At 43.2% G+C, this 21031-nt stretch overlaps 1 protein-coding gene across 2 annotated transcripts in view; it reads left to right on the forward strand.

The window, feature by feature from the left end:
- The window catches only part of slc39a11 (solute carrier family 39, member 11), a 110272-nt gene that overhangs the window by 3553 nt on the left and 85688 nt on the right, over nucleotides 1-21031 (forward strand). For both annotated transcript variants that reach the window (XM_076988014.1, XM_076988016.1), the window contains exon 4: nucleotides 16426-16584. In XM_076988014.1, coding sequence (XP_076844129.1) covers nucleotides 16426-16584 — 159 coding nt within the window. The remainder of the gene's footprint in view (nucleotides 1-16425; nucleotides 16585-21031) is intronic.

Below are 21031 nucleotides of genomic sequence, written 5' to 3' on the forward strand. Positions count from 1 at the left end.
CAAGACACTTATGGGAACTTGGAGGCCTGTAAGGATGATGAAGCCCAGACTAGATATTAAAACCATTGATGTTCCAGACATCAGTTAGACGTTGTGTTTGCCAGGTTACAAGTTTGCACGGCTGCAGGGCAAACCTATAACATTGTTTCAGTTTGCACTATTCTCTAAATGTCCTGTTCCTCACTGTGATGTAAACTAGTCTGTAGCCGGGTTTCCATCCAAACCTTTCGAAAAAATAATGCGCAATTTCCAAGTTTCGGCAGAAAACAATGCAAATTAAGCCTTGTTTCCATTCATTACAGTTATGCGAATAAACTTTAGATCACGTGAGAGGACGACAAAACAATAGTGGTTTTACGTCCATCTGGCAGTTACGCATTTTTGCACGTTGAGGTTTTGAAACATTTTTCTTTTTCTTTTCTATACATGGTGAAGTTAAATTCAATTTTTGCTCTCTCCAGAACTGTTTTTGCATGCATTTGCTATCTTTACATCGCGATCATGTACAGAACCACATGACTTGAGGCATGATACGTCATCGTTTATGCGAAAAACCCTTTTCCATCCAGTTTTTTTCGAATTTTGGCGATGCGATAGTCTAACTTTTCCAACTCCTCCTAGCGTAAAAATCTTTTTGCGATATTTGGGGCTTTTTTCGAATTTTGGTCTTTTTCCATCCAGCTTTTTTCATGCGCATTTTCAAAATGCGCAAAAACTCGGTGGATCGAAAACCCTCTATTTTGATGTAATATTCACAGCAGCATGCGAAGGGCCCATTTGCTGCCTTGCTGAGTGAGATGAAAGGTCATGAAATCTCTATAACTGATGTTTGTGATAAGCAAGGAGCCATTGCATCAAACCCTTATGTATCAAAGATCTCTTCCGTCATTGTTGTAACTCTCAGGAGAGCTGATTAAAGCTACACTACTTTGAGTCAGAGGCATTCGCCCTTTTAGGCCGCATTCCTTCATCATGACTCTTTTCAATGTACTCGTAACCAAACAGTTAAACACACAAACAAAACCTGTTGTTGTTCTACTTGCTTCCTGAAGCTATATCCTGGCCATTAGTGTCACTGCGCTAGCGTTTTGGTAAGTAGGCGTGTATATTTGCGAGAAATGCAGTCATAGGCTAAGGCAGCGGAAGCAGACTTCACCAAATAATTGGTGAAATGAGACAGTCTTAATATAAAAGCATAATTTAGGAGCAGTATCTTTTAAAGATCCTAATGAATACCCAAGGTTATCATTACTTTCACTCTGGCACCCTATATAAATATACACTTTATGTTTTGCTTTCTCTACACAGTAATGAGGAGGTCTTCATGGTGTATAGCTATGCTAACTCTCTAACTTTATCACTTTGCTGACCCTCTTCAATATTTGGGTTTTCTGGGTCAGATCTGTATGGGGCAGCAGCAGTCCTGCAGTGTGTAAATATTTCTGACCCCTAGCGAAGGAGCCGCATGCTCCTCATTTGAATGCGAGTAACTGGATAAGTGAACCCAGACTTGCCATCATGATGCATGGCACTGTAAACTTTTTGCTCTGTTGTCTTGCCAGTCTCTTTAGATATTGAGTGGGTTGAACCCCTAGTGAGCAGCCCCGCCCCAGTAGGCTGAGATGGAAGTATATGCAAGTATATTGCATCTGTTGCTGTTGAAATGGGACATAGACTCACATTCTCATCGATGAGTTCAATGGCTAATAAAGAAGTTGATGGGAGTAATAGACAAAGCAATTATGAGACCAGACGCTTTGGAGAAAAATGAGAAGGAAAGTATGTGTGTTTATGGCTTTTTGAAGTGCTACACAATATATCATAGAATTACCACCATTGTCATAACAGGGATATTGACAGGTGCCATAATACTGACATATAAACTGCTTCATTCTCAAAATTGCTTTGTAGTTCAGTTTAAATCCAGGACTAGGTCAGGGCAGACAACTTGGACAAAAAAACATTATTATTATTACTGGTCAGAAAATGGTCAGAATCCAATTCTGGTCATTGTAAGTGTAATATCGACCTATCAAGTTGTAAGGTCAATATTCATGATCAAAATCAGAGTGTACTGACCAGACATTTGATGAAAGTCAGATGAATTTAATTTAACAGGGTGTGTGGGTGGTAGGCTGCCCTTCTAGAATGCTGGAGACTTGTGACAGTAGGGTCAGGGCACGCATTCACGGTGTGCTGATAGTAGGGTCAGATGATGAGAATTTGACCAGCACATTTGCCTGATATTAATTGTATTTGACCTCTTTGGAATGAACTTGAATGAAGCATCAGAGGTTTGTGTTAGGGTTAGGTTAGATAATTAGGGTTAGGGTTAGGTTATATTTAGGGTTAGGGTGGTAACCACCCATCAGCTTTGGGCAGCTGCATGACCCTTTATTAGCAATGTTAGCACGGTTAGCATTGTTAGCCTGTATGCTAAGCCGCTTTGGGATTGTTCCTGAGTCACTGCATGTCTCAGTGTCACTACTGTGGTCTAAGAGAAGTGTATCACCTGAAAAAGGTTAACACAATCTGTGCATGGGAACAGAGGGACCATAGTCTCCATATGTATGCCAAAGCATTCCTAATAAATACATGTTTCTAACAAACAGCCTGGTGTGTACCATATACACAGTAATACATGCATATGTATTTATACCCATGATACTTTTGTCTTTCAGGCAATCATAAGATGTTATACATTATATTTTAGTTATTATGTAGAATATTTTGAGCAAGGTTTGCTCAGGGGAATAAACTGGTATTTAGCAGACATCGCACTGTAACCCTAGATCCTTAAAAAGGGGTTGCATGATTTTGATGATGATTTATAGGTTTCAGCACATTTCTTACTGTGTTGCCGTGCAAGTGAATTCCAAATGCCTTTGTAGTTATGGTTAATGCCAACATGCTGTTCACTTGGTTGGAAGAAAAAAAGAGTGATGGATCAGAATTTAGACCTGGAGAAACAATAAGTGAGTTCTCAGTAAAAGGGGTTGGGGTTAGGGGTGAGCCTTGGCTTGGGGTTGGGGTTGGGGTTGGGGCCTGGCTTAGGGTTGGGGTTGGGGTTGGGATTGAGTATCAGAAATTAAGTGCTCAAACACACTGGATTAAAAAAAATATTGCTTAAAATGAAGAGTAAAACAGGTATTTAAAAATAAATCTCTTATGTTTATGATTATGCAAGCAGTGATGCATTCCACTTAATACTGATATTTAACATCCTCTTAATATTAATACTAACACTAATACTTCACATCCACTTAATACTAACACTAATACTTCACATCCACTTAATACTAATACTAATGCTTCACATCCACTTAATACTAACACTAATGCTTCAAATTCACTTAATATTAACACTAATGCTTAATAACCACTTACTGGATCAACCTGCTGCCATTAATGTATTTTAACTAAGAAGCAGCAAGGAGAGAATTGACAACTGTTGGCATATTATTATTATCATGCCTTTTAAATAATATACATTATTATTGGTATTATTATTATCATGCCTTTTAAATTAAATACATTATTATTGGTATTATTATTATCATGCCTTTTAAATTAAATACATTATTATTGGTATTATTATTATCATGCCATTTAAATTAAATACATTAGTATTATAATATAATGCAACTCTGCCTCAAAAGAACCTGTTTAGATCCATTTTGAGCTCACACTATCACAGCGAAGTGAGGGAAAAGACATAGTGTACTAGAGTCCTCACTGTACATGCCCCGCTGGAACGTTCTTTTGAATCATAGCTGTAGGGTGCAAGCATGGTGCGAAATTCCAGACATGGTGAACTTCAGAGGAACTGCAGCAAATGTGAATAAGAAAATGTTCCTCATGTAGTCCCAGATTCATACCAGCCTTCTAAGACTGTATAGCTCCAGATATGATAAAATATATAAAAAAAACTGAATGATGGAAAAACCATATTGTGTTTTAGGCTCTGCTGATAAATATTGTGAAAACAAAAAACCCAGATAAGCTAAATCCCAATAAAGCTACTTATCACTCTGGCAGTGGATGTTTATACTTAGAGTAAGGCTGCCTGATGGGACCAAACGTGCTGTTCTGGTGAGCCCTTGTCAAACAGTAAAGGGAGCTTATAGTCTATTTACATCAGTGTAAGCCATAACCAGTGTGGTTGGGAGGCTTGTTGGGTAGTGCCCTTGCCTCTCAGTGCAAGGGTCTTTGGTTCGAGTCCCTGTTTGGGTGGAGTTTCCATGTTCTCCCCATGTCTGAAAACATTGTACTATGTGATTGTGTCTGTGTATTTATGTGTGTCCAGTTATGTTGGTGCTCTGTCCTGTCTCGTCCTCCTCCCTTTCCCTGTACCCAGGGGCTGCGCTTTCTCATAGAGAGTACACTGTGCACTAATTGCCAGGCTCTTCTCACTCTTCTCATCAGGGAGGGTGGGTGGGTGAATTGATTGTAAAAGCTGATTTCTGTCTGTAAGACGTCCTTGGGTTTGAGAAAGACACTATATAAATGTAACTAATAGTAACCCCAGAGCCCTTCTGTGGGATGAGATCAGATGGGCTAAGCACACTTCTAAATGTGTGTGATTTGTGAGAGGGTGATTGTGCTCATGGCAGCCTTTCCTGAGATCAACACCATGAAGGCTGATATTACATTATTGATGAAGAAATCACGTACTGTGCAGCCCTAGTAAGTTTACTATGGGGGGGAAAGTCCCTATGGCTATTTTAGCTTTTCTGCAATCAGAGCCTTATTGTCATTTCTTTTTTATTCAATTTTCCTCTGGCAAAATGTATTTTAAATGTGCATATTTAATACCACAAGGGGACCCTCACAGCTGTCTGCTACATCTGATCCAGCCAATTAGCCAACATTCCTCTCTCGTTTGTACTACCGTGTGTATTATTCTGCTATTCTGTGTGTATTATATGCTCTTATGTGAAAGTCATTGTTGAAGGTGAGATGCCTGTTGTCCATGAAGTCCATGCTGTGTCATTGCCATTACCTGGTTGAAACAAATTCCTTCAGATGATTTGAAAATTGACTGACACACCAAATATAGTTTTATTTCATTTATGTGAAATGACAAAATTATTCTCAAAAACTCAAAAGCCATATTGTTACATTATTTTAGTACTTTAGTGGCATGGATCCATTGTAAAGTGCGTGCAACATTTAAGATTAGACAGCCTTTCATTAACTCTCCTGGGCAAATCTGTGTTGAGATCAGTTGCTTTGTGCTTACAAGATCAGTTGTGATCCACAGAGCAAGCTCTTTGTCTTCTCCTTCCTGCTGAAGGGTGCACTTCCATGTGGTATCATTGTTGCCTCCTGAACCAAAGACTGCACACTGGCCATTTCTGTGGAGAACCGCTTGATTGGACCTTTTTATCTTTGTGTTGCAAGGAGCGTGCAGAGCGTGGGAGGTGAAGGCTGGGTATGTTAACTGCCATTGATAACTGGGTAGATATACAGTAGATACTTAACATATCTGATACAGCCAGCATCAAAAATCGCCTCTTCTGACCTCGTAGATTTGAACAGCTCCCACTTAGTCCTTTTACCATTGCAGTTCTGCAAGTTTTTTCAATCATTATATTATTAGAAACTCCGAAGGTTAAGTTCTTTTACCTGTGCTGCATGGCCATGTACCACTCTGCTTCATTTACCTTTGCTGATGAGTCTTATTCTGTTCTACCCTTTTAGTTCAGTAATTAACTATTACCCCAACTGTTAAACCCAATATAATATACACACGTTTATCTTCATGCCATATACCACAAGCGCTTCAAGGAGCATTTGATTATACAGTTGCATGTGTACTCCAAGAGCATGTGTGTTGTGAAGAGCCACTAGAGAAGATGCAGTAATCTATTTTTACCCCGGCTCTCGAAGGCAGGTGCCACCAGCTCGTGGTTTAATTGACCTGGAACTCTCCGCTGAGCTTGGCTTCATTATTCCACATGGCGCAATCAGCAGAAGGCGGGAGATCATGATGGTAGAAGAGTTGAGGCATTAATCTGAGCGCTGGAGCCCTCCAGTGTTAATCTGAGCACTGGAGCCCTCTCGCCAGTGTTAATCTGAGCGCTGGAGCCCTCCAGTGTTAATCTGACCACTGGAGCCCTCTCTCCAGTGTTACAGCTGTCCTGCTCTCCTCTTTGCATGGGAGGAACGACTTGGGCGTCTCTGGCAGACAGGGCTGTAATGGGTCCGCTGTAGGTTCTGAGGCCGTAATGTAAGTGGAGAAAGTTCTGTCTCAATAAGTGCCATGTAGTAGCCTAATTTGTATGAATACTAAACTTACATTGCTCGTCTCTGCTATCTTATCTTCTTGGATGTAATTCATCCTGTTAGTATGATCTGAATTTGTGAATGTGTAGGTAATGCACACATGAATGTCTAGGTAATAAAAACAGTTTTATTAACTCTGAATGGAGAGGAAAAAGGGACACATTTGTGATTATTGGGGTTTTGTCTAGGATTGTAAAATAAACAACAGAATTCTTGTAGCTCTTATAACACTGTCTGTTTTCCTCCAATAACTCTGTGAGAAACTGCTGCTTTACTCATGACCCATTTTTCCAGAATAGGATTTTATTTGCAGCTTTGGCAACATTTGCAGCAGTAACAGGTACTCCGTGGTGAGGTCACATGCTTCCTCTCTGCTGACACCCCTGCCCAGACTTCAGATCATCTAAATATTTAACAATAATATTTAAATATTTGAACAGTATTTTGAAACTGTTCAAATTACATTTACACACATTTTGTACCTGCTTCTTGAAAAGAGAAGGAGATTTTGTAGTTAATGAAAGGCTTTTCCTTGTAGAGGTACTCTTGGTATATGCAGGATAATATGGATAACCTGTCTTATGTTAGATGGGCAAGTGGAGGGGGGAGACAGAGCAATGCAGGAAGGGAGACATGCAGGGAGGGGAGGAGAGGGGGATATAGCAGAAGGGGAGGTGGAAGGAGAGAGAGGTGGAGAGATGGGGAAGGGGAGGTTGGAGAGAGAGAGGTGGAGAGATGGGGAAGGGGAGGTAGAGAGAGCCAGATGGAGAGATGGTGGAAGGGGAGGTGGCGAGAGGAAGGGGAGATGGAGAGAGGGGGAGGTGGAGAGATGAGGAAGAGGAGGGGGAGAGAGAGGGAGGTGGAGAGATGAGGAAGAGGAGGGGGAGAGAGAGGGAGGTGGAGAGATGGGGAAGGGGAGGTTGAGAGAGAGAGAGAGGGAGGTGGAGTGATGGGGAGGTTGAGAGAGAGGGAGGTGGAGAGATGGGGAAGGGGAGGTGGAGAGATGGGGAAGGGGAGGTGGAGAGAGAGGGAGGTGGAGAGATGGGGAAGGGGAGAGAGAGAGGTGGAGAGATGGGGAAGGGGAGAGAGAGGGAGGTGGAGAGATGGGGAAGGGGAGAGAGGGAGGTGGAGAGATGGGGAAGGGGAGAGAGGGAGGTGGAGAGATGGGGAAGGGGAGAGAGGGAGGTGGAGAGATGGGGAAGGGGAGAGAGAGGGAGGTGGAGAGATGGGGAAGGGGAGAGAGAGGGAGGTGGAGAGGGGATGGGAGGGATGGATGGAGGGCAGCAGGTTGGCAGTTCTCCTGAGTCTTGACAGGAAACCCAGAACAAAACACACACAAAAAAATTTTTTTGCTGTAATCTTAACAGGAACTCTGCTCGTACCTCCTCTTCTGCACAACTCCCACTCTTGATCGTTTTTCACACCTCCTTTTCTATGTAAGGGACATTTCTTGCCCATCTTGTCTCCTCTGTTTGTCTGTCCTGTCAGCTCTGGTCCTCAGATCAGCTCTGATTTGGCTTCTTCATCAGTATCTCTGAAACATGGTACTGCTACTAGGCTTAGCTTTGTATACAGAGACCTCAGCACACACTTTTCTGAAACATCTTCATGCATCTTTTGGAGGGAGATACAGCCATCTACCGTTTCTCTTACTCAGGAAACTGAGCAGAGAATGTTGAGTCATTACTGCAACCCTAACCAACGGAGTTATCTCTACACTGGTTCAGGTGAGGCACTTGGGTTCTGGATATTCAATAGCAATAATAATGAAACTCCATCTGTTACCCATCTGTTATGGAAAGAGACCTGGTTACAGGCGTTAGAGGTGACCGCAAGTAAAATGAGCACTGAGTGGAAAATTCTACCTATGTTGCAGGAGAGCTTAGCTATCATTCCACCAACCTCAACAGCATAACCAGACAGCCTGGGTGAAAGGCTTATAGGCCCAATCAGCTCTCTTATCTGTATTAAAAATTAATGCTTGTAGCTTGCAAATATAATGATCAAAAATGTTGGTGAGAAAGCTGAAGTATGATTAAAATTAACAAACATTATGTGCATAGCAGTGAACATTGAGACTGCTGCAATATTTTCTGAATAGGACAATATAGATAATAAACAGAAATGGTCCAGGAGTGGAGCCTTGAAGTACACATTGAATGACTATAATGTTGTAACACTCAAAACAATGCTTAAAATGAGGTTGCACACAGCAAAGGGAATTACAGTCTTCAAAAATCCTCCTGTTACAAACTTAAAAACCACCACCACCAAAAAAACAAAATGCCATGGGCCAAGCAACTACATGAACTTCCACTTCAATGTTCCAATTACCTGCTTAGTATACACACCACAAGCTGTGCAGCCATCCCCCTTAATCACTTCCATCCCAAACAGGGGAACATTCATATCCAGCCAAACATGCATCCTCCCAGCAGGTTCTTTTAACGAGACTCTAGTAAAGTTGTATGGTCAGCAAGCAGTGTAAGCATTTCACACTCCCATTATGATTCAGCACATCAATGGTTCTGTATGCAGCTAAGAAAGGCAGCATGTGCCAGCAAGTAAACAAAGCAGGTCTCGTTAAACCAAGCCCATTTATCGATGATTGGTGGCTAGCTCAGGTCAGGGAAAATTGCCCATCTGGCTGGTTTCATGATCATGTAGAAATCCCCTTTGTGTGATAATTAATCCACACATGTGCTGTCCACAAATGGTACTTTTGCTTTTGTCAAGGATGTCATGTGCACAGGTCTGCACAACATGCCAATGGCAATACATGGTGCACAACATCATAGTGATTCATCTAGATACAATAGGCAAAGCTATAATGTGTAACATTATATCGTTAACAATACTCAGTGATTTAGAATGAGAAAGCAATGTTTTACTGTGATCAGATATAACAGACCCCCAAGACAGCATTGCACTCTGTTCTCTGAGATCAACATCCATAATAAACTCTTTAGACACTTGAACCCCGACCATCCATTGACATTACAGTGACAGAAACAAAAATAGGGGGTTTCAAAAGACGTTAAAGAGCCAGGAGTCAGTAGTCACTGTTGGTGTGAAGCAGCTACCATTTGCAGCAGCTTCTAGAAATGGAATGTTAGAGATTTGCTCATATTTTTGTAGATTACAGCATTCATGCTATTTGACAGGTGACTGGTCCATATTTTCATAGATTATAGCATTCATTCCGTTTGACAGGGACTCTTACCTAAAGTGACTTACACCTTTTATGAGCGTATGTGTGCTCCTTTTGAAACAGAACATCAACAAGGAGGTGGTAACACCTTTCTTTAAATGCACTTCTAGGGGACCCACAGGAAATTGCTAGGATGTAATCCAGCTTCTTGAGAAAGGAAGTAACTGATGTAGATGAGATTAAAGCCAATTTTTTGTACAACAACAAACTGGTCCTTTAATAGGGTGAATTTACTGATCTATTTATCAATAATGGACAAAGAAGTTCAGGTAAAAGGTTAAACCTTATTTGTATCTGGTATTAATTTCAAACTGTGGTGGGAAATACTGTAGTTGAGTCCAGTCCAGCCAAAGCCATTTGTTGTCTGAGTCAGAGGTTCTCTGCAAGACTGCTGTGATGCAAATACTTGTTAAATAAATGACTGCAAATGGGTAATGTGGGTGGTATTTGTTCTGCATTTAAAGTCAGTGCTGAACATATATCTATGAATTCATGATTTCAACAGGCTGACGGAGTTAATTTGCTTTTAACATTTTGCTGAGGAATAGCTCAATAATAACTAGGCTTGTAACAAAATGACCCAGGAAAACACATAATGCTCTTATACTAACCAACCTCGCATCAGGCCAACCATTTCCTTAAGGCTAAAAATCCTTGAAGGTTGACTATTAAGCAGACAATATTTCATAATTTATAATTTAAGCTTTTTGTGTTCACTTATTCAAATATTAGAACTAGGTTATGAATTTGAATCTTCCATCTTCCTTCATTGGTTCTGCCCACTATCTAGAACATCCCATCTCTCCTTCACTGGCACCACGACAATGCACGTCTGACATTTGGAAAGCAAGGGGGAACGAATTATTATTTAATTGTGCAGAATAATGTGAATTTCTTATTGCCATGAATGCCTAACATTTGTATTCTGAACTATTCTTTGTTTAATGACAGGTTTACATGGCTTCAGTAATCGCATTAATCACAAAGTACTCAAATGTTATTTGTTACTGATGGGGTACCGCTGTGTGCTGGAAGCCCAGCCTTTGTTTTCTGTGGCCTCAGATTCTTGCTGTGCAGTAAAACCCATTCATCATTGTGTTTTTGTCAATAGTTTTTCTGTGTGGTAATATATTTATGGGTTTTGTTTCTAAAATTTTGGCACTCAACTTGAGCCAAAATATAGGAGCACATTTTGCCTTGAAAAATATCCACAGAGAAACCACAAGAACAAACTGCTTAGTTGTTAACAGAGGAAAGAGTTTCATATAGCATTTGTGTGACGTTCGTGGGTCGGCGAAGGACGAGACACAGAATCCTTATTTCGACTTACGTCACTTTTAATTTTAACACAGATTGCGCAATAGCGCGCGAGTAACATAGAATAGAATACACACACAACGTGTAGACGAGCACAGGACACATTAAATAGACAAACCACATTAGCCCCACGTGATCACGAGACGATTCACAGGTGAGACTTATTAATCACACGACATAACCATAACCACGGAGATCCACTGACGCAGACAAAGCACGTGGACAACGTTAACACATGCCCAAAAGGGAGGGGCCGGGGTCCTCAACGTGACAGATGCCCCCTCCAAGGGCACTACCCGTCCCGGGGTGCCAACAGGACCGAGTGCCCCGAACCCACGACGATGGGCGGATCCGACGCGCTCAGTCCTGCGTCTGGGAGGTGACTGCCCTTGGCGAAGCGTCCGTCACGAATCGCCTAGCACACCCTCCCTGGGAAGACGGGGGAAAAGACGTTAGACACACTAAACGGAACATTCACAAACACACACACACACAGGCACGCTTACACATAGTGGCACAAGAGGGAAAAATGGGTTAGGTACACAAAAGGGAAGTACTTACAAACACTGGAACACACACACACGACATGGGCACCAGGCTTCGCGCCAGGAGGAGAGCGAGTAGGGGAGAGAGATCCGGTGGCGCTGCGCTGCGTTGGGCAGTCCCCCTCCTGCCTTCGCTGCGAACCCTCCACCGGGTGCAGCGCGGCGGGCGGACGCGCCAGGTGCAGCGTGGCTGTCGTACGCGCCAGGTGCAGCGCGAGGGAGCTCCTCCGCCGTGTCCATATTCTCCTCCTCGCCCTCCAGGATCCCCTCCATGGACTCCGCCGGGCTCTCACCCCGGGAACAGTCCATGGGGGTGGCCCTGGAAGACCTGGAGGACACGTTCTCCCCCGGAGTCCTCCGCCCCTTTACAGTCCCCACGGAGGAGGGAAGGCTCTCCTCCTCATCCTCCGTGTAGGGGTCACTCTCCGAGACACCAGACCCTACGGACGGGGAATAGTCCTCCGGTACCGTAGGAGAGGGACCTACAGGCGGAGGGAGGTAGTCCTCCTCTTCTGACTCCTCCTCCTCCTCCTCTTCACCGAAGTCCACGGTGGTGTCGTGGCAGATGGACGGAGGGTAGTCCTCATCATATTTGACGGTGGTGTCGTCGCAGATGGACGGAGGGTAGTCCTCATCATATTCGACGGTGGTGTTGTCGCAGATGGACGGAGGGTACTCCTCATCCTCCTCCCCCTCCCCAACATAGTCAATGGTGGGAGCGGAGTAAACGGACGGAGGGTAATCCTCATCCTCCTCCCCCTCCCCAACATAGTCAATGGTGGGAGCGGAGTAAACGGACGGAGGGTAATCCTCTTCTTCCTCCCCCTCCTCCTCGTAGCCCGTGCTGGGAGAAGGGCACACAGGAGGAGGGGGGTACTCCTCCTCCTCTGACTCCTCCTCGGACCCCCCCTCTCCAAACTCCTCCTCCAGGGTCGACGCGGTGGCGCCGACAGTGCAGGCGCCTACCCTCTGAGGCGAGAGGGCGCGGGAAGGAGAGGGGTTTCTCTTCCTCCACATGCGCACCACCCCCTGGTAGAGCTCCTCTTGTAATGCGGGATCCTGCCACTTACTGGGGCGCTGACTCTTTTGTGGCCGAGTCGTATAGCCTGGCATCTTCCTGGTGTCTCTTGTCGGCTCGTCGTTCTGTGACGTTCGTGGGTCGGCGAAGGACGAGACACAGAATCCTTATTTCTACTTCCGTCACTTTTAATTTTAACACAGATTGCGCAACAGCGCACGAGTAACATAGAATAGAATACACACACAACGTGTAGACTTAGACAACGACGAGCACAGGACACTGTGCGAGCGCACATTAAATAGACAAACCACATTAGCCCCACGTGATCACGAGACGATTCATAGGTGAGACTTATTAATCACACGACATAACCCTAAACACGGATATCCACTGACGCAGACAAAGCACGTGGACAACGTTGACACACGCCCAAAAGGGAGGGGCCGGGGTCCTCAACGTGACAATTTGGATAAAAGTTAAGGTGTCTTATCCTTCACACAGGTATGAAATCCAGCGAAGGCTTCAGAAGAGATGACAAATTGCCACAAACTGCATTTCAATTCATTATTAATTTCAATACTCCATTCAACCAATATTCTTCAGATTAAAAAAAAGCATAAAGCTATTTTAAGTTCAGTTCACCAGAACAGCAGAGAGTAACTATTGTGAACTGTGATGTAGTCTGTGAGACCACTTAAACCACCATTATGATGTGGCCATCGATCTTCTGAGGTATTCTCTATGGTAACCTCTAGCATGAACTCTCCGACAGAATGTTCCAGACGTGACATCTTGTTTAGCCCTCAGTAGTCCCTCCATTTTAAAACTTCAGTAACACTGAGGCAGTTTTTGGTTGTGAAGAACTTGGCATATCTGCAGGATTTTGGGTGTCATGGACAGGAGGTTCACCTTCAACATTACTGTCTGTTGTGCCATAAGAGGAACACATGATGTAACAGCAGGTTCTAGGGATGCACTCACCCAACTGTCGGCTCTTTGAGGACGGTGGTAACCATTGTCTGTTCCATATTGATGGACGTAGTTGATCTTTGTCAGCGGCGTTTTGCAGATTTTGCATGTGGAATGTGGGTTGGTGGGCCGTGAGGATTCTTTCTAATTGGCTGTTCAGTCTAAAATAGAAATGAGATAATGTAGACATATACTACATAAGGCTTTTCTGTCGAATTGTGGCTTGATGTATTGAGGCAGTGTGGTACACAAACATAATATTTCGCTATGTGGAAGGTCTTGTTTTACACACTATAGAGAACACATTTGTCACACGTTTCATCATCGTGTGCGATTTCATGGAAGGAAAGAGGTCAAGAAGAGGGGGGAGTCGCTCAATACTCAGCATACTCGTCATAAGAAGCCATTACCTTTGGGTGATTTCTTCTGGGTTATTTTCTTTTGTGCAGGCACAGAATGTATGTTTGGGTGGTTCCTCAACTGTAGTCTGGCTGGTGTGTTCGAGTGTAAATGCACACAGGTGGTCAACAGTAATTTGATGGAAGGTCATCATCCGTGAATTACGGTTGCCATTAATTCTTCATTGTCAGTTTGGTGTGTTCCTAGGCTGTACCAGTCAGGCAAGAAAACAAAACAAATATTGTCATTTAATGCCCTGCCAGCATCTACAGTCTCAGATATCCGCCTTCAGCTTACGGATGCGGGGCGTTGCCCTACATAATGATCTGGGACCTCATTTTTGTATTGAAATTTGTTGCTTCAAACAACTACTTACATTGAACGTTCTTGATCCCCGTTCTTGAGCCACAGTCACAGATCTATAAATATACATGAAAGGATGAGGCATTTTCTACCATAAGGGCTTTTTGGGATTAATAGAAGACCTAGCCAATGGATGGATTAGGAGAGAACGTGTTTTCTGAGATCACAAAGATTTTCTTGCCAGTGATGATTGGGCAGTACCTTCCATTTAAAGGTATTGATGACACTTGGATTCCTGGCAACTGGTATCTTTCAGAGGGAATTTGTTGATAGGTCAGGGATGTCCCAGCTATTCTTAAGCTCTATTATTCCAGCCCTATTTGGTAGCATAATAAACACATTACATCAGTACATTAGACTTCCTTAAATGGTTTTCCTTACACGTCAGTATCAAAGTGCCATTTGCAACCATGGCGGGTTTTTACCAAATGTGATCGCAGCAGTTCTCTGCTCATATTGCTATAAGAGCAGCTAGCCGTAATGAAGCAGCTTCCATCAGTTGAAAGCAATTTCATTCTATAAAAGTAATTTGTGATGCGACGAGTATCCTGTTCAGCAACAAAAGGGATATGTCCCATTTAAGTATTCATGATGGGTAACGCACGCAAGGTGTTATAAATGATGAACTCAGTTTCCTGGTTTTTGTGTGCATGCAGATTTTCACTCCAGAATCTATGAAGAATTTAATAAATGAGGCCCCTGGACTAAGAAAACATTGAGAAAAGCAGAACCCTGAATGACAGCCTCATAGTTCACTGCTGCGGCATGGTATACGCCCCTTGGTCTTAGCGCTGGGTGAAATGCGGGTGTGTCCGGACCTCTACATTTTCCTTCCCTCCTCATGAAGAATTACGGTTACAACTCAAGAGCCTCAGCCAGCTGGACAAGGTCTCCACGTTTCCTACGGGGTTACTGGAGCTCCCAGCCCCTGTCGATAAACAAGGTGGTTTCGAATCGAATGGACCAAATGACCTGGTCTAAAAACAATTTCAATTCCTTGCAGTAATGGCAGATCCATGTTCTGTTTTTGTTTTTTTGTTTTTTGTCAGTGACTGATAATGCTCAGAGTGCACGAAAAACCATGACGCAACCTGCACTTTTTACAACCAAATATGATGACATACACAATTAGCATCCCCCTGGGTACAGAAGATTCATTTGTGTTTTCTTGCATGTCAACTGACAGCACTGGTTTTCTAATGAAGTAGGGTAATTGAGAGGATGCTGTGTTGTGAAGAGTGTATTGTGGTCTTCTCCTGAGTACTTTAAGAGCAGAAGAGGATATAACAATTAAAATCTGCTCATGATCACGAATGCGCCATGAAGTCCACAGAGAGAGCTTGCCTTGCATACATATTAAATAGTAATTAATCCTGGGTCAGCTGTTGAAGCGGAGATTAAAAGATGACTTGGGAGAAGCTGTGTCGTGTTTCCTTTAGGAATAAATTTGGGTTGAATTTGAATGTAAATTGTGGTATGTTAGTGAAAGTGAAAGCTAATGCAAGACTATTTTCCCTAACTACTGTTAGAAAAGGCTTAGCAACCCTCCTCTTAGGTTTCCAGTGCTGGATCCATTTGTTGATGGTGTGTTTGTTGATGGTGACGTTTATCTCGACGTGTCTGGGGTGATTTGTAGGAGGAAAGGCCAAGACTTGATGATGGTGTGTCTCTTTCATTACTGGAAGGCACAGGGGACAAACGAGCACGTCTTTGATCTTGGTTTGCCAGAGTATGTCAGACTCTGGAGAGTGTTCATCTCTCTGTGCCTGTGTGTGATAATGTGCCTGTAGCAGCCTTCTATAAATTATTCAAAACCCAACCCTTCTGTCTATATGCGTCCACAGGCACACAGCACACAGATTCTGTGTGTGTATTTTGTGTTTGTGTGTGTTTGTCTAAAACACCACGAATGCCTCAAGTCCACTACTGGGAGTGAGAGATATGTGCAAAAAAAATCTCCCAGCAGTATCGTCTCTGTAATCCATTTTTCAACATGGGAAAATGATCTCTGGTAATCTCTAATCTCTTCATTCAGAGCAAGAAGATACTTTTGGATTATATTTCGAGTCAGTTTCACACAGTATCTTCTGTGTGTATGACCAGACCTGAAAACATGTATGAAACGTTTATTGATAACACCCACAAAGTTATCATGGCCTTGCAGCAGGATGAGCTTTCACGCTGAAAACCACGACGGATGTTTTTGCTGCTGAAGGATAATGGAGGTGGAGCTGCTGTACCTGTTATTGTTGTTGTTGTTGTTGTTATTGTTCTTAGCCCCTCATGCAAGTCCCCTCTGCTCACGTGCACAGGTTATGTTGGCAGCTTCCTATTGGTCTCTCCTGGCCCCCGCGGTTGACATGGCGGAGGAATCTGGGAAGTATGGACCGTTCGCCTTCCTCCCCATAGCTGTGGGATTTGCACTAGGAGCAGCGTTTGTTTACTTTGCAGACTTGATGATGCCTTTCCTGGTGAGTTGTGCATAATTTCTATTTCTTTCTTTCTTTATTTTCTGGAACCAACTAAGAATCCTCTGGAATACTTTGTAACTAATATTGTAAAAGCTAAAAAAAAAAATCACAACTGAGATCAAAGGGGGTTGATGTTGGGGTGTCCAGGGTGACCCGGGTTACTTCAGCTGTCTGAACGAGGACAACCACTGATGTGCATTTAGAGTCAGGATGTTTGGACTTAGTTTGAATAATGTTTGAAAAATGTGAGGGGTAAATTGGGTAGCAGGGCAGTTGAGATGAGGCACCTGAGTTGGAGCACTGAGTTGAGGGCGGGCTAGAGGAGGCGCTGGGTGGAGGTCGCGTGGGGGAGGAAGAGGAGGCATAGAGAGGTGGATGCGACCTGCTGTTGCTTGTGCCACACAGCTTAAGCACTGGCCATTGATGACTCACTGAACCACCCACCCACCCACCAGTCCACCCAACCTCTCGCGCTCTCTCTATCTCTCTCTCTCTATCTCTCTCTCTCTCTCTCTCTCGCGCTCTCTCTCTCTCTCTCTCTCTCTCTCTCTCTCTCTCTCTCTCTTAAATATCATTCTCAGGAACACACATTGACATGTATCCTAGATGTGCCACTTATACATATTAACTCCTCCTGCTGTATCTCTCATGCTCTGTGTCATTCTCTGACTCAGTCTGTCTGTCACCGTCTCTGTGTCCCTTACTCTCTTTCTTGCCTGTGATTGATTTTCTAGGGATTTTGTAGGATCTTCTCATTGTCATTTCAATGTGCTATTAAAATCTTTATTACTGACTTTCTCCTTACTATTTCTCTAGTGGCTCGAATATTTTATACTAAAAAAGACTTGAGAATTAAATGTCATTTTCTGCTTAGTTTCAGGCCTCAACTATTGCAGTTTTTCCTTGGCTAATTCAGTACTGCGCATTTGACTTTTAAGGGTTAATCAGCATTTGCCCCTTTCCATGGTAATACCCGGTGTAGCATTGTGACAGCTAGCCTTCTCTTTTTGCCCACTTGGCAAACGCTGTACTAAGTAATAAATCACATTCCCCAGGCTCACAGTGACCTGCACTAGCTTCACAGTGCCGGGCCTAGTGTTGGGAAGTCGCATTGTAATCAGTATGAAATACACCATGCTGGTTGGTGGATGGTGACTCTCTCCACTCCCGCCCCCCTGTGGTGTTTGGACAGCTGCTGGGGTTCTTTTTTACTGGCACCAAAGCAAACATGATCTCAGGCGGGTGCGAAGAACAAGGAGCCATGCTTGCCCAGCGACCCCCAGCAGAGTAATAACCGATCCCCCCCTGCCATTAGCCGTTCGGTCCGTATCTCCAGGATAACGGCGCTGTCTTCTACGGCAGGCGCCTGAGTAACGGGAACGCAAGCTGTCGCCGGACGGAGCATCGTGCACACACAACCTGAGGCGTCTTTGTTCTAGAGACGGATTGCGTTTCCTAGCTGGCCTTAAAGAGATAACTAATCAGACGAGCAGAATGGCCGGCTGGCTTTATAAGGCGGGAATATCATGGGCAAGGACTGCATCTGTCTGCTCTGCCTGTAATGTTTGTGGCACCAGGCCCACATCCCAGTAGAACTATGTAGCCAAGGCTGCACTTACAGACCTTTGAGGTTTCTCCTGTGCTCCTTTAGCTTGGGAGAAAGACGTTGCCTAGACGTAACAAAAACACATCAGGGCATTTTGTTTTCATGTTTTGTCTGGACAGGTGTCTTGAAAATGACATTTCTGGTGACATTTTCATGTGCATTCATCTGCTCTGGTCTGGCAACCTCACAGTAAATTCGAAGTCCTAGTCTTCATATGGCACTGACTTGCATCAGGGTGGAAATACCAATTCTAAGAACCTGTTGTGATCTCAGCAATGCTGAGATAAAAGAAAAAAAACAAAACAAAAAACCCTTTTAAGACATTTCTCTAAAACTTCTCCAATCAGTTTAAACACATGTCAAATTATGTTTAGGTTACTGAGGTTCAAGTTATTTTACACTTCCATGTTGAACAGTAGATGACGTGGGGTATTCCTCTAGAGCCTGATGAGTTATTTTTTCCGTCTTCTCCCCGGCCCTCATCATGGCTCCTATATTCTTGTTTCAGTTCGTTTGCTGCTTGCATTCAGCGCTGACTGCAGTCTTATTGCCTCTCTGTCTTAGTTTTTTAAGCACAATGGAAAAATATATATATTTGCTTCTCCAGTCCTTTAGATTTCTATCAGAATACAATGAATACTGTCTGGTACAACAGTGCAGTAGCAGACTGTTGTACTCCAGCTGACGTTCAGAGAATGGTTGACCTTTGTTTCGCATTTATGGCATTCTGCCCCAAACACTCGCTCCTATGGTTCAGAGCGTAAGGAATTGCTAAAGCTTCATAGTTACAGACAGCCTGGTCATCTTAGGGCTCTGTCTGGTGATATTTAACACATACCTGCAGGAGCAGACTGGGAATGCATGAGCTAAAGAAAGCCCTGGTCTGGACACAGGGGCTCCCCGGTCCCAATACAGGGGCGCCACGTCCCATCACTTCTGTGCATGGAGTAGTAACGGGACATACCTAACAGTTACAGTAAAAAAACCACTGATCACGTTGCTGGTACGTTTTTCAAACATGGCGATTACCAGAAGGAACAAATTACAACTTAATAAGGATTATCCTTTTGGTTTCTCTCTTCTTCTTCACCTCGCCCCACCAGTTTTTTATGGTTGCCATGACGTTACATAGCTCCAGCAGCAGCATCCAATGTAGCTTCCGTTTATTTAAAAATCTAAAATCTGTACCATGTTTTTTGTTACCCAGGAGGCATTTAAGGTCTTGACTTGAGTCCAATTCAGTTTGTTAGTGGAAATAGATGTGTTTCTGCTATGATTAATGACTTTCTTTTCAGTTATTAAATGCACAAGACCCCTATTTGCTAATATCTTTGTTTATTGTGAACATGATACTAATTTCCAGGGGACACCAAATTTGTTTATCGTGAACAGGGAATTTATTTAATTGGGAAATGAGATTTGTTTATGGTGAACATGAACATGGGATTTTGGGGATATAGTGTTTGCTATATAAGTACTTTGTTATTTTGATGAAATTCATTTAATGTTAATGTTTTCTAGTGAAGGAAAAGCTTTCAAAAAGCAATCTATAAGAAATTTATAAAGTATTAAATCAATAACTTGATTTAATCTAGAAATCTTTGAGTTATTGCTGCATTTGTTTTTAACAAGTAACGTACATTTTTCATACATTTTTCAAATGAGCACTGCTCTTGAGGACCTGTCACCCGAATATTCTGTGAGTACCTTCTAAAGCTCCATTAAAGCCTGTGGTAGCTGAGTCATTGCCTTTACTTCAGGTGCCAGTCGACTGGCATGGGCGCACTGGGACCTGGGCTTTTTTTAACTTTTTTTTACGTTTTATTTTTAAGAAGTCCCTATTTTTACCTCATTTCCACATGCTCAATCAGGTGCACTTTCATCTGTCTGCTTCAAAGGCTGCTCCAGCCTCTTCGTCTCCAAGCTCGGGAGTCCCGCCGAGCTTTGACAAATTGCACCCTTGAAAATTGTTGAATTTCCGCACCATTCATCCCCTCGAGGCTTGACTTGCCGCGACTTGTAATGTACAACGCTGCCACAATTGAACCTGCCTCCCACTTTGAAGCTGAGAGGATCCACCCAGTTTGAAACTGAGAGGATCCAGCTACTTTGAAGCCGAGGAGAACCCCACTCTATGAAGCCGAGGAGAACCCCACTCTATGAAGCCGAGGAGAACCCCACTCTATGAAGCCGAGGAGAACCCGACCCTTTAAAGAGCTGAGGAGAGCCCCACCCTTTAAAGAGCTGAGGAGAGCCCCACCCTTTAAAGAGCTGAGGAGAGCCCCACCCTTTAAAGAGCTGAGGAGAGCCTTTCAAAGCCGAGGGGATCCATGCACTTTGAAGCGGAGGGGACCCAAGCACTTTGAAGTTGAAGAATTAAAAGAATAATAGAAGAAAAATTATTTTGTTTTGTGTTTTGCATTGGATTGTTATTCTGCATTTGCTTAGACTGGTTAGATGGCTTTGGCCGCTGCTACTGACGTTATCATAATCAAGAGGTAAAATCATTATCAAGCATGTGACCTTTTAGCAAAGTTCACATCATCAGACACACCAGAAATCATTTTTAAATTAGTAGAGAAACCAGTATTTAGTTGTATTGCAGGATCAAATCATTTAATCAAAATTAAATGTAGCTGTCTTAGGCTGTGGGTGAATGAATCATCAGTTTACTTAGAGCAGGGGTTTCCAAGCCAAACCAAGTTTCCAAGCCAAGTATTCAGCCTAATTTATCATACATTCTAGGCTCTGTTCACTAGCTGATTATCAAGGCTTTCATTGGTTTAACTGTATGTTATACCTGGTACACAAAGATATTGAAAATGTGACACATACCACTAT

This window comes from Brachyhypopomus gauderio, unplaced genomic scaffold (genome assembly GCF_052324685.1).
Source record: "Brachyhypopomus gauderio isolate BG-103 unplaced genomic scaffold, BGAUD_0.2 sc57, whole genome shotgun sequence".
Taxonomy (NCBI): Eukaryota; Metazoa; Chordata; class Actinopteri; order Gymnotiformes; family Hypopomidae; genus Brachyhypopomus; species Brachyhypopomus gauderio.